Source organism: Myxocyprinus asiaticus, chromosome 5, assembly GCF_019703515.2.
Source record: "Myxocyprinus asiaticus isolate MX2 ecotype Aquarium Trade chromosome 5, UBuf_Myxa_2, whole genome shotgun sequence".
In the NCBI taxonomy this organism is placed as follows: domain Eukaryota; kingdom Metazoa; phylum Chordata; class Actinopteri; order Cypriniformes; family Catostomidae; genus Myxocyprinus; species Myxocyprinus asiaticus.
This window is the reverse complement of record NC_059348.1, coordinates 45,787,116-45,801,490: the sequence shown is the minus strand read 5'-3', so window position 1 is coordinate 45,801,490 and position 14,375 is coordinate 45,787,116. Positions and strand designations below refer to the sequence as shown.

Below are 14,375 nucleotides of genomic sequence, written 5' to 3'. Positions count from 1 at the left end.
GACTCACAGTGTTACACACTTACATAGTAGTGGCTCATGGTGTACATGTTATTCTCCAGATGGCATTTCCCATCATTAGGAAGTACGATGCCGCCCAGTTTTCCATCTCCAGCGAAGTGGAATCCAGCATCCGTGGAAAATACAAGCAGGCGGGTTACATTCCTCCAGCCGATCTGATTCTGATATATGATCAAAAAGGAAACATATACTTTACTGACTCAGTCAAAACTTGCCAAGTCAGCAGGGTTAGAACAAGCCCACTTCACTTCAGCTTGACAGAAGCTGTTCCTTGGACACATACCAGATATGTATTATGACTCATATTCTGTGACTAAATGACAGTGTTGTGGAGTAACAAACTAAAATTAGCAACACTATATATTTGAAGGGATAGTTCACCCAAAAATAAAGAAATGCTGTCATGCCATGCTAGATGTGTATGACTTTCTTTCTTCAGCAGAACACAAATTAAGATATTTAGAAAAATATCTCAGCTCTGTAGGTCCATACAATGTAAGTGAATGGTGATCAGACCTTTGTAGCTCCAAAAATCACATAAAGGAAAGATGGAAGTAATCCATAAGACTCCAGTGTTTAAATCCATATCTTCAAAATGAAAGTGAAAGTTAAAGTGGAGATTTAGAGTAAAAAAAAGGACTTAAATATTGTTCTGTTTCTCAACCACACCTTTTATATAGCTTCTAAAGATATGGATTTAAACACTGGAGTTATATTCCTTCCTTTATGTGATTTTTGGAGCTAAAAAGGTTTGGTCACCATTCACTTTGTGTTTTTTGCATTGTATGGACCTATAGAGCTGAGATATTGTTTTTAAATACCTTAATTTGTGTTCTACTGAAGAAAGAAAGTCATACAAATCTGGGATGGGATGAGGGTGAGTAAATGATGAGAGAATTTTCATTTGTGAACGATCTGTACACAATGCTATCGTATGGCTTCAGAGGACTCGAAGTAAAGCACACTGGTGATATGGATGAATTTTATGGTGCTTTTATGTGCTTTTGTAGCTTTACAGTCAATCACAATCCTTTTACGATTTGAGTTTAAATGATGGCAGAATTTTGATTTATAGATAAACTATTCCTTTAACATTCCTCTTGCAATGCAGTATCATTTTATATACCTTTTTTCTAGTTTCAAAAATTTAAGAACCACGGGGTTAAAGGCTGTTAGAAATATGGTTAAATGTAGTTATCTATGTTTTGTAAGTAGCTAATTACTTAAAAAAAAAAAAAAAGTACCCTCACTGTAGTCAAACTAATTTAAATAAGGAGAGCTTGGCAAACTACAGTTTCAAAGTAGCTTCCCCAACACTGCTGATTGAACTGTAGGCATGTGGTGACAATATCGGAGGCAAACAATTAGCATGTTAACATGCACGTTCTTACAAAAATTACTGCTTTCCTTTAATGTGTACAGCCATAAACAGATTAAGAATAAAACCGTTTGACATGGGTTGATTTTTGCCAACTACTCAGATTTCGTGTTGCATGTTAACACCTTAATCACCGTTCTTACCAGCTCATCCAACGTGCTTACGTGTTGTGCTCATGCCTCTTCACAGTTTGACGTCAAAAACAGAGAATGAGATTATTTCAAATTTCATGTAAACCCAGATTTCTGGCTTTGTTTGATTTTTTTAAATAGGCTGATTTTGGGAGTAATCAGCGTATTGGTGTGCAGGTAAATGGGCTTATTGAGGCAATTGTGCATTGAAGCCTGAAAAAACTAACCTCACAGACAGCCACTTGCATGATGGCGTCAAAACCTCCCTCTGGAGAGTCCAGGTTTCCTGAGATCTGCTGCATGCTAACAAGGTTATTAAAATTGGATCCCTCAGAGGTCAGACTGAGCACGTTTTTATAGCTGAATGGGCTGGTGCAGTTCTGGTCTGATGTGCAGGGGTTTAGAAGCTTGGCAGGTGTAGTGCTGATGTATGGCATAACTGTTTTCTCCACAAAGGAGCCAAAGCCTAGAAACAAATATTAAATGAAAAAATGCAATCAGTGCAATCAATTTATCATGTGGCTTGTTGAGTGCGTTACCACGTAGACGCAGTGCGTGTGGAGGCCCATGCTATTCTCCGCAGCATCCACGCACAACTCACTGAGAGCGAGAACCACACATTATAGCGACCACGAGAAGGTTACCTCATGTGACTCTACCCTCCCTAGCAACCAGGCCAATTTGGTTGCTTAGCAGACCTGGCTGGAGTCACTCAGCACGCCCTGGATTCGAACTCGTGACTCCAGGGGTGGTAGTCAGCAGCAATACTTGCTGAGCTACCCAGGCCCCCACAATTCCACTGTTCTTAAACTACCACTGCTGGTTAGGTGCTTAAAGGTTCCTTACCAATCCTGAAGTCAGACGTGATCGCTTGCATTTCCTTCATCAGGTCAGTCCCAAGGTTTTTAACGTTCTCTAAATCATCTTTCATAGAGTAGCTGAGGTCCATCAGGTAGTAGAGATCTATGGGATAATCTTCAGCCCTCTTAAACTTCAAATTAAACTTCTGAGCTTCCCCTGAATTGGAATGAGAAAACAGTTTGGGATTAGACTGCATTTAGAACCAGTATACATTTATCTGTCTGAGTCCTTTTGTTCTCTGGAGCTCTACAGGTGAGTGAACCAAAGTTCTCAAGCGAGGCTTCATATGCCATCAGTATTCATTAGATGATGACAACACACAAAACATAAGTAAAGGATAATGTAAACTGCCCAACAAAGGCAAAACACAGTACCTACTCCAAAACTGAAACTAAGAAAAATGACTTCAAAGCAATTTGTAGATTTTGTAGTTGCTGCAATATGCAATTTTTACACTCTTGTTTTCTTTTGACAGGATCTTAGTTGAGCCCAATCCATCTGCCACAGGACATATCATAGTCTAAGACAGAGGTTTTCAAACATTTTGACGCCAAGGACCCCTAAATATATGACAGCCTTGCGAGGGACCCCTCTTTCTAAAATATAAAGGCAGCTTTATATTTGACTGTATAAAGATCAAATGTTTCTGTGTGAGAAAAAAAAAGTGTGATATCATAAAGATAACATGTTAGCTAAATACAATAACTGGTTTTTATATTGTCGTACTAAAGCCAAAAGAAATTAAGTAATCTGTAAAATATTATCTCCAAAAATATTTAAACTAAATAATAAAAAAAAACAATTTCTAATGACCTTATTTTCACTATTAATGTTATATATTAACCTGAAGAGAAACATTTTCAATTACATTTACATATAGTCAACTAAAGGTTCAAGAGGTCAAACAGGTTTATCACAAACCTATATTCATATTTTTATTTATTTATGTTTTTGTTTTTGTTTTTTTTATTATTATTTAATACTGTTTTAAACTATGGCTATCAACAGAATAAGATAATATATAATCTCATTATTTCCAACTATTCTTTAGAAAGCAAAATGAAACTGTAACAATATCAAATTCTGTAATGTCAAACACAGTTTTTCTACATTTTTACACTTTTATATTTTGACTTTTTACGCAGACCCCCTAGAACACCTTATGGCCCCCTTGGGGTCCCCGGACCCCAGTTTGAAAACCCCTGATCTAAGACACCTGAATTCAGTCACTCATAACTCAATGTTGACAAAATGTGCAGTTACTGTTTTACTACTAAAGTCATTGTAGGGAAGTACTGTCATTATTGCAACAAGGTGACTCTTCATTATCCCCCTTATTCCACAATAACTTATTTATTAAATACGAAATAATTAAATAAATAATAGATATGAAATATTGATTAGTTATTTTATAATGTGAGAACAGTGGTTCAATAAACATGAAACTAGAACAGCTACTGTATGTAGGAAATCAGTTGCCTGAGACAACGTTCAATTATACAGCTTAATGGTCTTCATACAAAATCACATAACCACAGAATGCAGAGTTTGACCAATAAAAATCAAGTATTTCAGAGAGATGGAAATTAAGTATTGTTAAGAGTTGATCTGGGGGAAGACAGTACCTGATCGCAGGTCTAAGGTGAGTTTCTGTGGCTGAATCTGGGTGATCTGGTCTGCCTTCAGTTTTTCACCTTCTATTTTGCGGTTTGTTACAGGCCGATCCTTGTTGATGGTAACATTTCCGCGGGGATTTTCTATGCTGGTCAGAGAACAGCCCTTCTTGATCAGAGACTCGAACTCATCACAACGAGTTGACTTCTGCTCGCCCTGTTTCAGAAAGTTCTGCAAATAGGCAAGGCAATTTATATATAAAGCACCATGAAAAACAACAGACCACTGACCAATGTGCTGTACAATAATAAAATAAGAAACATTTATTAAAAAAATATGGAGGAGAGGGTGAAGGAAATAGAAAAAAAAAAGGTGACAAGGGAGAAAGAAGGTTGGAGAGACACTGAAATAAATAATTGGTAAAAACCTACAAAAACTTCTAGAATATTATAACAAATATATGGTGACATGAAACACTAGTGGTACATAACTCTTCAAGAGATAAAGATCTGACAAAGTGATTTCTGAAGAATTGTGTTCTTTTTGGAAACAATATCCATGAACATGTCAATGTCAAATTTGCTATAATAATCTGCAGCAGGGATATTCATTTCTAAGAGGTTCAAGTTCCAAGAGGTCCAGTCTCTAAATTTCCTTCCCAGAAAATGTCTGAAGAATCATAACCATATACTGTATATATATAGCCATATAACAGGTTGACTATAAAAAGTCTATGAAATAAAATAAGCAGTGTGCCCTTCAGGTATATTCATCCCTGCTTCAAATTTATTATTTTCTTTTTTTAAAGTGTTATATATTTGCAGAACAGAACTGCAAAAATAATGACTGTTTTCAAACATATTTCCGAAACACTCTCCCTGCCTGCCATTGGTTGGACAAACCCATAGTCCCACCCCAAACTCATGTAATTGGTTGAGCCAATGTTGCTGTGTTAAGTCTGGTCAGGATACTCAAACAAACAGAGCAATGTTTTAAAAGCACCACAGTGTTTAGAGGTAGACCGCTAAATTGGTTTACCAATTAATCAGTGGCGATAGTCATTATCTGCAAAAATGTATGCCGATATTTTTTTATTATTATTCCTCTGTGGCTGGCACTGAAGGATTCTTAAAACATCTTGATTCTACAGTTTAAGCAGAATCAAAACTTTTTTTGTGGTAATCAATATTATGCCACAAATTATGTTGATTGAGCTTGTATTGAACCCGAAATATTCCTTTAAATATAGAGCATAGTAATGAGCCAAGTATCCATCATTGCAAAATAAGAGTCCCTGGTGTATTTGAGGATTATTTATAGTTAAAAGTCCTGTACTATGCACCAAATCTTCATTTTATCTGGTTATTGTTGGGATTTTGGTTGATTTATAAACTGCATCTGGGATTTTATTCATTTTCGACTCTTGTAGCCATGTCTGTACCTGTCCCAGTATAGAAAGATTATTATAATTTTTTTTTTTTTATATCAGTCTTTCCAACACCTTTGTTATCGGTATTGGCAAAATCCACTACTGACTCAACTCTAACAGAATTTACACTTTTCGGGAAAATCAACAATTCATTGAAACAGATTTGAACTTTCATGAGTATGAAATCATCAAATGACAGTCTTAAGGAAACTTAAGTTTAGTGATAGCACACTACCTGGTTTCTTTAATGTGGTCTGTGTACGAGAAATGATTGGTCCTTCCTGTCCTGCATTAATCTGAGCCACATGGCAGGAACAGATATGATCACACAGGACACTGACTCATTAAAACATGGGAAATATTCCCTCATGTTCTACTGGAATGACTCAAATGACTTGGGGTAATAATCAGCTAAGGCAGAATAAAGGCGGGCTGGGAGGTGATGTCACTTAAGAAATGACAGAACACTGGTTCCTAAGGATGGGCCGTTCTCTCCAAATTTTTTTTTTTTTGATTTTCACCACAGAATTGTTAGTAGAAAAATCAGTATTATTATTGTTTTGAGAATTTCACCTTTTTTTATTTTGTTTTGTACTTCGAATTTCAATTTCGGTTCAGTTTTAGTTGTTCATGAGTAGATTTTATTTTGTTTGTACCGTTGAAAAAATGCCTATGGCGACACACAACAACGCTATCAAAAAATTCAACAAGTGAATCATGATGTCAATCAGATGGCCACTTCTTGTCTTATTAAGAATACATCGATAGTCAGGCTTGGGAAGTTAATTCAATATAAAAGCTAGTTAATTTCTCTGTAATTCTCTGAGTTTTCATTGGATCAATGTTCATTAGTACACATTCATAGATTTTGCCCCCCCCAAAAAAGAAAGAAACACAAGAAGAAAAATTTAGAAGATTGTGGAAGCTGCTCTTTTTCCAAACAATGAAAGTGAATGGTGACTGAGACTGTCAGCGCCTAACATTCTGCCTAACATCCTTTTTTTATGTTCCTCTGAAGCAAAAACTAAAGTGCGTTTGGAACAACATAAGGATGAGTAAATGATGACAACATTTTTGGGTGAACTATTCCTTTAACGAAAATATTTTCTCACTGCTAGTTTTTGTTAACCATAACAACCTTAGGAATCACAGGATGTCCTCTGCAATTGTTACAGACTTGTATAAACAAATAAGCAGGCCATGGAAAATGGTTTCCCCCTCTACAAAATGTTTCCCTAAATGCACATAGTTGCAAAAGCAACCATTTCCTTCTTTAATGGTTTTGTCTGCACTTACCACATCTGTACACCAGCCACACTTCTCTCCGGCCTGAATACATTCTCCACAGGACTGGGCAGAGGCTTTGGTGCATTCATTTCCATCTGCCCACATAACAAAAACATCCATCATCATCATTCTAAATGTCCTCCCACCATTAATGCAGGAAATCCAACACAAAGTGCATTTAATAACTAACACTGTGGGCAGCCATGTGCAATACAATTCTCTCTCTTGGGACTCTCATTCTAAAACAGTCACGTCTCCAGAACACAGAAATGTTCTACAGCAGCCATATGCAGATGGTCATGTGAACGGTGTTAATGATGGCATCCTTAAAGCTTTCCCTTAAGACATAATGCAATCCGTGTGTTCAGTGTGCCCAGAATAGACTGTGTAGGACTGTAGCAGATTGCTAGATAAAGACGTTCAGACCATTCTGCTTTCTTACAACCATTCGGCACAGCTGTGAAATGTCTGGGCAATCAGCCCATGAAAGATTTTCTTGGATCATGCAGTGCAGTATCTTACTGGTGTTTTTGGAATGAGAATAATTGTAAATGTCTAACAGATGATCCGGAAAGTAAACCGATATATCGGTTTTACCGATTAATCGGTGCCGTTAGTTGCTTCTTTTTTTTTTTTACGTAATCGTTATCGGCAAAAAACTATGCTGACAGTTTTATTTATTTTTTTCTCTGTGTTCCTGTGGCCAGTGCTGAAAGCCTCTACAGTTAGAACAGCGCCCCCTAGAGGTGAAATAAAAATAATTACTGACACAGCATAATGGGGATTTGCTGAATCAAAATCTTTCACCACTGACAACATTAAACAATTGTTATCCTCACTTCATTGCATATTTATTTATTTTGTTTAAATAATCAAGTGTTCTAAATTAAAAGTGAGAGCTAAGAAAAAGGTGCCTATATGGAAAAGTGCTCCGTCAGCACAAACATAGTGTCTCAAGCTTCATACGTAGTGAATAATAATAAACCTTATTCTTTAAAACCTCATATATACATATACTGTGTATGTGTGTGTGTGTATATGTATATGTATATATATATATAAATAAATGAAATCAAGCAAAGAAGAAATATTTATGTTTCTGCATTATTTCAAGATCACTTCGTACATCCTTCGCCCACTCCAACTGGCCCACTCCAAGCTGCCCCTCTAGCAAAGCATTTTGTATTCCTCACAAACATCTTGTGTTGGCTTGATTATTTGCAATAGGTTGTACTTGTTTGTATTTTTACAGGAAGAACTTCTAGCAGATAACATTCCAAACTGCATGCTTGTCAACAGTCACAACAGTCTCATATTGAATGCTAAATCACTTTTCTAAGTCGCTCTGGATAATAAAAGCATCTGCCAAATGCTTTAAGTGTAAATGTCAACCCAAATTGCTGTGCTGATTATAACTGTTTAATTAGACATTTTGTTTCCAATTAGAAAAATGCAATTTAGGAGCATTTTCACTAGTGGTCTCTGACCCCACTCTATATGACTGATGCTTTTAAAAGCTTTAGTTCTTACCTAGTTGTGCTCTGCTGAGTGAGAAGAGTCCAAGCAGAACTAAGATTAGGAGCACCCTCAGGTCCATCTGAAAACAGCACACAACAGGAGTCAAAAATCATGTGGACAATTACACATCCGAGACAAAATCACTAGAATATTACCTTTTTCTTACTAGCATTCTATATATTTTTTGTATTTTATTTTGAGTAATAGTTAAAAAAGTAATGTAAAAAAAAAAAATAAATAAAAATAAAAGTAAAATAGTAAAAAAATCAGGTGCATTTGCACTAGAAAAAAAAAAAAAAGGTGGGCAAAAAAAGGTATAATCACGGTAAGTACAGTATAAATACCATGATATATGAATGTGGTAGTCTCAGAGTACCATGGTGGTATCTATAAAAGTATCATGGCTTTACAACTGTGTACACACCCATTCAAAAAACTACTGCAGTAGTGTTTTCAAATAAATGCATGAAATTTTACACAGAAAGATATACCGTATTCAGAAGTATAAGAAGTGTTTTATAATAGACTTATTGAAAGGAGAAACATGGTAACGCTTAGAGGAAAGGGGTGTTTGTGTACTGTATGTGTGTTTTTGTGACTTATCAATGTGCAAGCAGATCAAAAGGTCACTTCCTGTTTCACATGACACAAATGTATGGTTGCAGTAAAGAATGTCAACGCACACACACAGAAAGTTTGCACAGTAATGCAGAGACAAATAGAGAGCAAATAAGACAGGAAGGTAGATTATTATTCTTAATTTAGGAGACACATTATTATCTAAAGGGGCGGAACTTATGAAACTGGTCATGTCTAGGTCATATTTCTCCTTAAAATCAAAAGAAAGAAATGGAAATTGTATTTTGCTTAAAATGAAGCCTATTTTAGCATTAATAGTAGTTTTTGCTTTGATATTGTTATATTTTTATTTGCGAATTAAGTGCCTCTCCCCTACTTCACATAACCATAATACTAAAGGTACTGTCGCAATGCAAACAAATCATAATGGTCCTAAAAATAGGTTTCATTTTCTTTATTAATGATGATGATGATGGTGGTATGTTTTTGTGAGATTCACCTAGGTTAAGTTACAATTCATTTAAACACCACAGGGACAATCCACATTGTCTAGAATCAGATACGGTGAACTCAGAAATTACAGATTAAAAGGATAGTTCACACAATAGAAAAATTCAGTCATCATTCACCCACCCACATGTGTAAAACCCTTAAGACTTACTTCTGTGAAACATTTTTGGATGAACTATCCCTCTGGTCTGAGAGCTTTTGAAGGCCCAAATCCCCCAATCACACACACATTCAACTTTTTGTTACTACAGCCAGCAATGAGAAATATACTGGCCAACATTCCAGTTTGTATGAGCACGACAAGAACGCACAGATGCTTACAGAGAGACAGAGAGACAGAGAGAGAGAGAGAGAGAGAGAGAGAGATTTACCACCATATTTGGTAAGACGATGGATTTGCCCTTCCCATGAAACGTGTCACTGCTGGAACACAAAGAGGAGGAGGATCTATTGCTTCAGTAATCTATCAAGTGTTTGGTGTCCAGTGCCAAAGAGTGCTGATTTGTCCTTTTTAGGCATGACAGTGAGCACAAACATGTACAAACACAATGTTGTTACATAGTTTCCTAAAAAAAAATACTTTAGACGCAGGTGAGATCGTTTTCATAAACCCAGCATGAGAAATACACAAAAACAGCAGGGGCAAATATAGCAAAACTTCAGTGGAAACTATTGATCAACCGATATGGGTTTTTTTAATGGCTGAAGCCGATATCCAGAGAGCAGGGTGGCCGATAGGCCGACAAAATGCTGATATATTACACAATTTAATATAGTTAATAACAAACATAAAATTGCTAAAAAAAAAAAATAAATAAAAAAAAAAAGAATAAATCTTATTTAGCACTATATTTACTCAATTTCACACAAAACTTATATTAATAAGTTATATTAATAAACTTTTATTATATTTAATTATATTTGAAAAAGAATGTATTTTAAATGGTAGATAGTAGTTTCTTCTGATTTCTGTTTAGTCATATCATTTTAGTAATTTATTTATGCATGAAGAAGTTGTTAATATATTAGAAAGAAGGAAATGACAGTACACACAGTAGTCCAGCAACAATGGATGGCATTTGTGCATTACCAATTGTATTTTCTCATAAAGAACCCCATGAAACCAATTGTACATACAGTACAAAATAAATATGGCATTTACTCATGGTGTACGTGAAGCGCTTTAACTTTGAATTTGCACTCATGTGCTTGTGTGGATCCATCAAGAGCAGCAGCAATCAACAGAGTTTAAACGCTTCAGAGGAAGATATTAGATGAGCGCTGGACGGGAAGAAGGTTCGTGAATTACATCTGTTTAAACGAGATATCTGCATATTTGCAGACAGTATATGATAGAAGTTGTATTGATATTTGCCTTTTTATCATTACACAAGTCAGTTAAGAGATACAGGGAACTGTTGAGGAGAGAGAAGGAGAAGGAAACAGGCGAGCACTTTAACGCGTCGAGGCTCTGGTATGCAGACCGTTTAAATGAGACTGTGTTGCACACCGGTCTATTATTGTAGTAACACAATGGCACGCAACAACAAAAATTGTGACTGGTCGTTTTCATGTCGCAGACACTCCTTCACAGCAAGCAGGCAATTCTCCGCGCCCTCACCACGTTAAGAAACCAATCTGCCAAACAGGAAAATTTATCAGCCGATGACGATAATTAAAAAATTCAGAATATCGGCCAATTTATCGGCCTTAGCGATATACTGGTTGACCACTAGCAGAAACTGCAAGTGAATTCCTGTGACAGGATATATATATATATATATACACATACACACTATTTCTATTGGAAAGAGAATCTTTGTTTAGACCATAAGCATTTCTACTGTTACGGTAGGACTAGAGTGTGTGACATCTGCAGTAGACTCAACAGTTACTTTATCTGCGCATGCAAGCATGCATGCACCCAAACACACCCACACACACACACACACAAGACCTCTGAACACTTGAAGTGAAGAGTTTTTCTTTCTGTACACTGGTGGAGTACATTTAGACCTTCCACCAAATCCAAAGATACAAGTGTGTGTGAGTGAGAGACACACACAAACACACAACATTAGGGACACTGAGTAATTTGCCTTGCCCTACATGTCTCTCTCTATATGTATGTATATCCTATTAAAATTAATGACATATTTGGATGTTCTTCAACTTCTGGCACTTTTAACGCTGTGGACTTCCAGAACACAAAGTCTCAAGAAATTTGTCATGCTGTCGCTATTTTTTTTTTATCATGGAAATTCTCACCACAGTGTAATTTCTACCACATCTCAGTTCTGTATCGTGTTAAATAGAATTCAATGATGGTCATGCAAATGACATATTTTTTTTTCCTCTGAATTTGGAATGCCCAATTCCCAATGTGCTTTTTAAGTCCTCGTGGTTGCGTAGTGATTTGCCTAAATCCGGGTGGCGAAGGATGAATCCCAGTTGCCTCCGCATCTGAGACCGTCAACCCACGCATCTTATCACGTGGCTTGTTGAGCGCGTTGCCACGGAGACTTAGCACGTGTGGAGGCTTCACACCATCCACTGCAGCAACCACGCTCAACTCACCACGCGCCCCACCAAGAGGTTACCCCATGTGACTCTACCCTCCCTAGCAACTGGGCCAATTTGGTTGCTTAGGAGACCTGGCTGGAGTCACTCAGCACACCCTGGGATTCGAACTAGCGAACTCCAGGGGTGGTAGCCAGCGTATTTTACCACTGAGCTACCCAGGCCCCCGCAAATGACATTTTTTATGTTTTTGAAATAAAATGGCCAACTCCTTTGTCTTACTAAGGCAAATTTCATAGCTAACATTTTATGTATCCTATATACATACAATTACATTTTCAAACTTATTTGGCAATATTACAGCTTGGTTGGAAATGACGCCATACAAATACCCCGCTCACAAGTGACATTTACCTTAGTTTCTTTGTTTTCTTCAAACATCAACGGTCTCATATTTCAGCATGCTCTTCACTGACACTTTTGTTGACTTGGTTGACAAGTACAATAACTTATCAAAAACGTTATTATTATTATTTATAATTTTATAAAACAATTTTTTGTTGTGGTGGAAATGATAGCACAATCGCGGGTCTTAATTTAAAAATGACAAATCATCATCAGACAAAAAATATTGAAATGGTTATTACTCTGTTTAGAATATTATAATTTTAAACCTATAATAATTTGTATTTTATAATTTTATAGACTATTTACCATAGTTTAATATTAGTGTAACAAGGGTAAAAGGAAAAGGAGAAGGCGAGAACCGGCTTGACAATATAAATAATCTTTTAATAAAACAAAAAGACACAAACATAAACACATGCAGGGCAGCTGCCCGTAACTCTCTCTCGAATTCTCTCTGGTTGCCTTTATCCCTCTAGAGGGCTTGATTAGCCCTCCTCCCTGCCACAATTAAATTTCTGGTCTGAAACAAGGCTCAAACAGCATAATTTATACATATAATGCATTTGAAAGTACAGTTTTTACACTTTTAAAAGTAATAGTTTTAAACCAGACCATCATGTAACGGAACGAAAAACGTTGAAATCTGTTAGTTTTAATAAAAATCAACTCCTGGGACATGAAAGTTTCATCTTTAATAACTTTTAACGTTTAATGTTACAGTCATAGTTTATTCATTTTTATTAAATTTGCTGATTGTTAATTTCTAATCTTACACTGCACTTTTAAATTTTACAGCTTTATATTTTATTTGATGAATTAAAAAATTTAAAAAGCCACAGGTGTGGGAAATTAACCTTTAATTGCCATTTAAACCTGTGTGTGTCACCTTGTGTGTCTGTAACAAGGCCAAACATTCAAGGGTATGTAAACTTTTGATCAAGGCCATTTGGGTGATTTCTGTTATCATTATGATTTAAAAAAGAGCCAAACAACTATGTGATAATAAATGGCTTCATATGATCACTATCCTTAAATAAAAAACATTTTTTTTTTTTTTTGCATGATCAGTGACATTTTCAAAATCAATGCCAACATTTCTGCCAGGGTATGCAAACTTTTGAGCACAACATATATATATATATATATATAGATAGATAGATAGATAGATAGATAGATAGCTAGATAGCTAGATAGCTAGATAGATAGCTAGATAGATAGCTAGATAGATAGATAGATAGCTAGATAGATAGCTAGATAGATAGCTAGATAGATAGCTAGATAGATAGCTAGATAGATAGCTAGATAGATAGCTAGATAGATAGATAGTCTTTTGTGTATTCTATATATACTTTTTTCTTTTCAATATTTAGCTATTTTTTATTCAATTTTAATTATTTTTTAAAAGTCTTGTTGCTGTTTTTGTATTGTTTTTGTATTGTTGTGTACTGGAAGCTCCTGTCACCAAGACAAATTACTTGTATGTGTAAGCATACTTGGCAGTAAAGCTCATTCTGATTCTGATACGGCTGTATCTCTCTCACTGCTACAGAGACAGATTACGTGAGTGTGTGACAGCTGCTTTCTACAGCATAGCGTTTCATTCTAAACTGGACTTTGTGTAACACAATCTTCAGACAGAGAGAGTGTGTGTGTGTGGGAGAGAGACAGGGCTTTTCACTTCAGCCTTGTCTGGCTTTCCTAAGGCTGTGTTGTGTGTAAAGGCCTTGGAAATGCAGCCCTGAGGTCTGGGTGTGTCAGAGCACTCTTTCAAATCAAGCTGCCTGGAGGTCTTTGTTTAATGTTTCTAAGCCACACCCACACTGTGCAGAAAAAAAACAGTCAGAGCTCTTCAAGTTCTCTGCCCTTGGGCGGCACATTCTCTTGATCTGCTGATCTGTTGATCAGCTAAAATTACAAATTCACATCAGTCTGCATTATTTCAACATCATTTTTTAAAATAGTGTTTTAGAGCAGAATGCCTGATGAAGAAATATACTACCTATGATCATGAGGGGAACAAAAATCCACCAATCAGAGAATCGTGGCAAACCGCAGCAAAAGAACCCAGCAGCAACCGCCCACTTCCATGATGCAACTGAGTCGGTCTTCCTACACTCTCAAA

General features: G+C 36.2%; 1 protein-coding gene across 2 annotated transcripts in view; it reads right to left on the bottom strand.

The window, feature by feature from the left end:
• The window catches only part of LOC127440990 (integrin beta-1-like), a 37,975-nt gene that overhangs the window by 12,441 nt on the left and 11,159 nt on the right, over window positions 1–14,375 (bottom strand). The window contains exons 1-7 of one of the 2 annotated variants that reach the window (XM_051698091.1): window positions 9,477–9,565; window positions 8,249–8,315; window positions 6,728–6,813; window positions 4,014–4,233; window positions 2,374–2,544; window positions 1,755–1,993; window positions 24–179 (exon numbers count right to left, since the gene is read on the bottom strand). In XM_051698091.1, the coding sequence (XP_051554051.1) occupies window positions 24–179; window positions 1,755–1,993; window positions 2,374–2,544; window positions 4,014–4,233; window positions 6,728–6,813; window positions 8,249–8,315 (939 nt within the window). In that variant the 5' untranslated portion in view covers window positions 9,477–9,565. Of the gene's footprint in view, window positions 1–23; window positions 180–1,754; window positions 1,994–2,373; window positions 2,545–4,013; window positions 4,234–6,727; window positions 6,814–8,248; window positions 8,316–9,476; window positions 9,566–14,375 lie in introns of those variants that run through there. The other variant, XM_051698090.1, reaches the window with a different exon arrangement.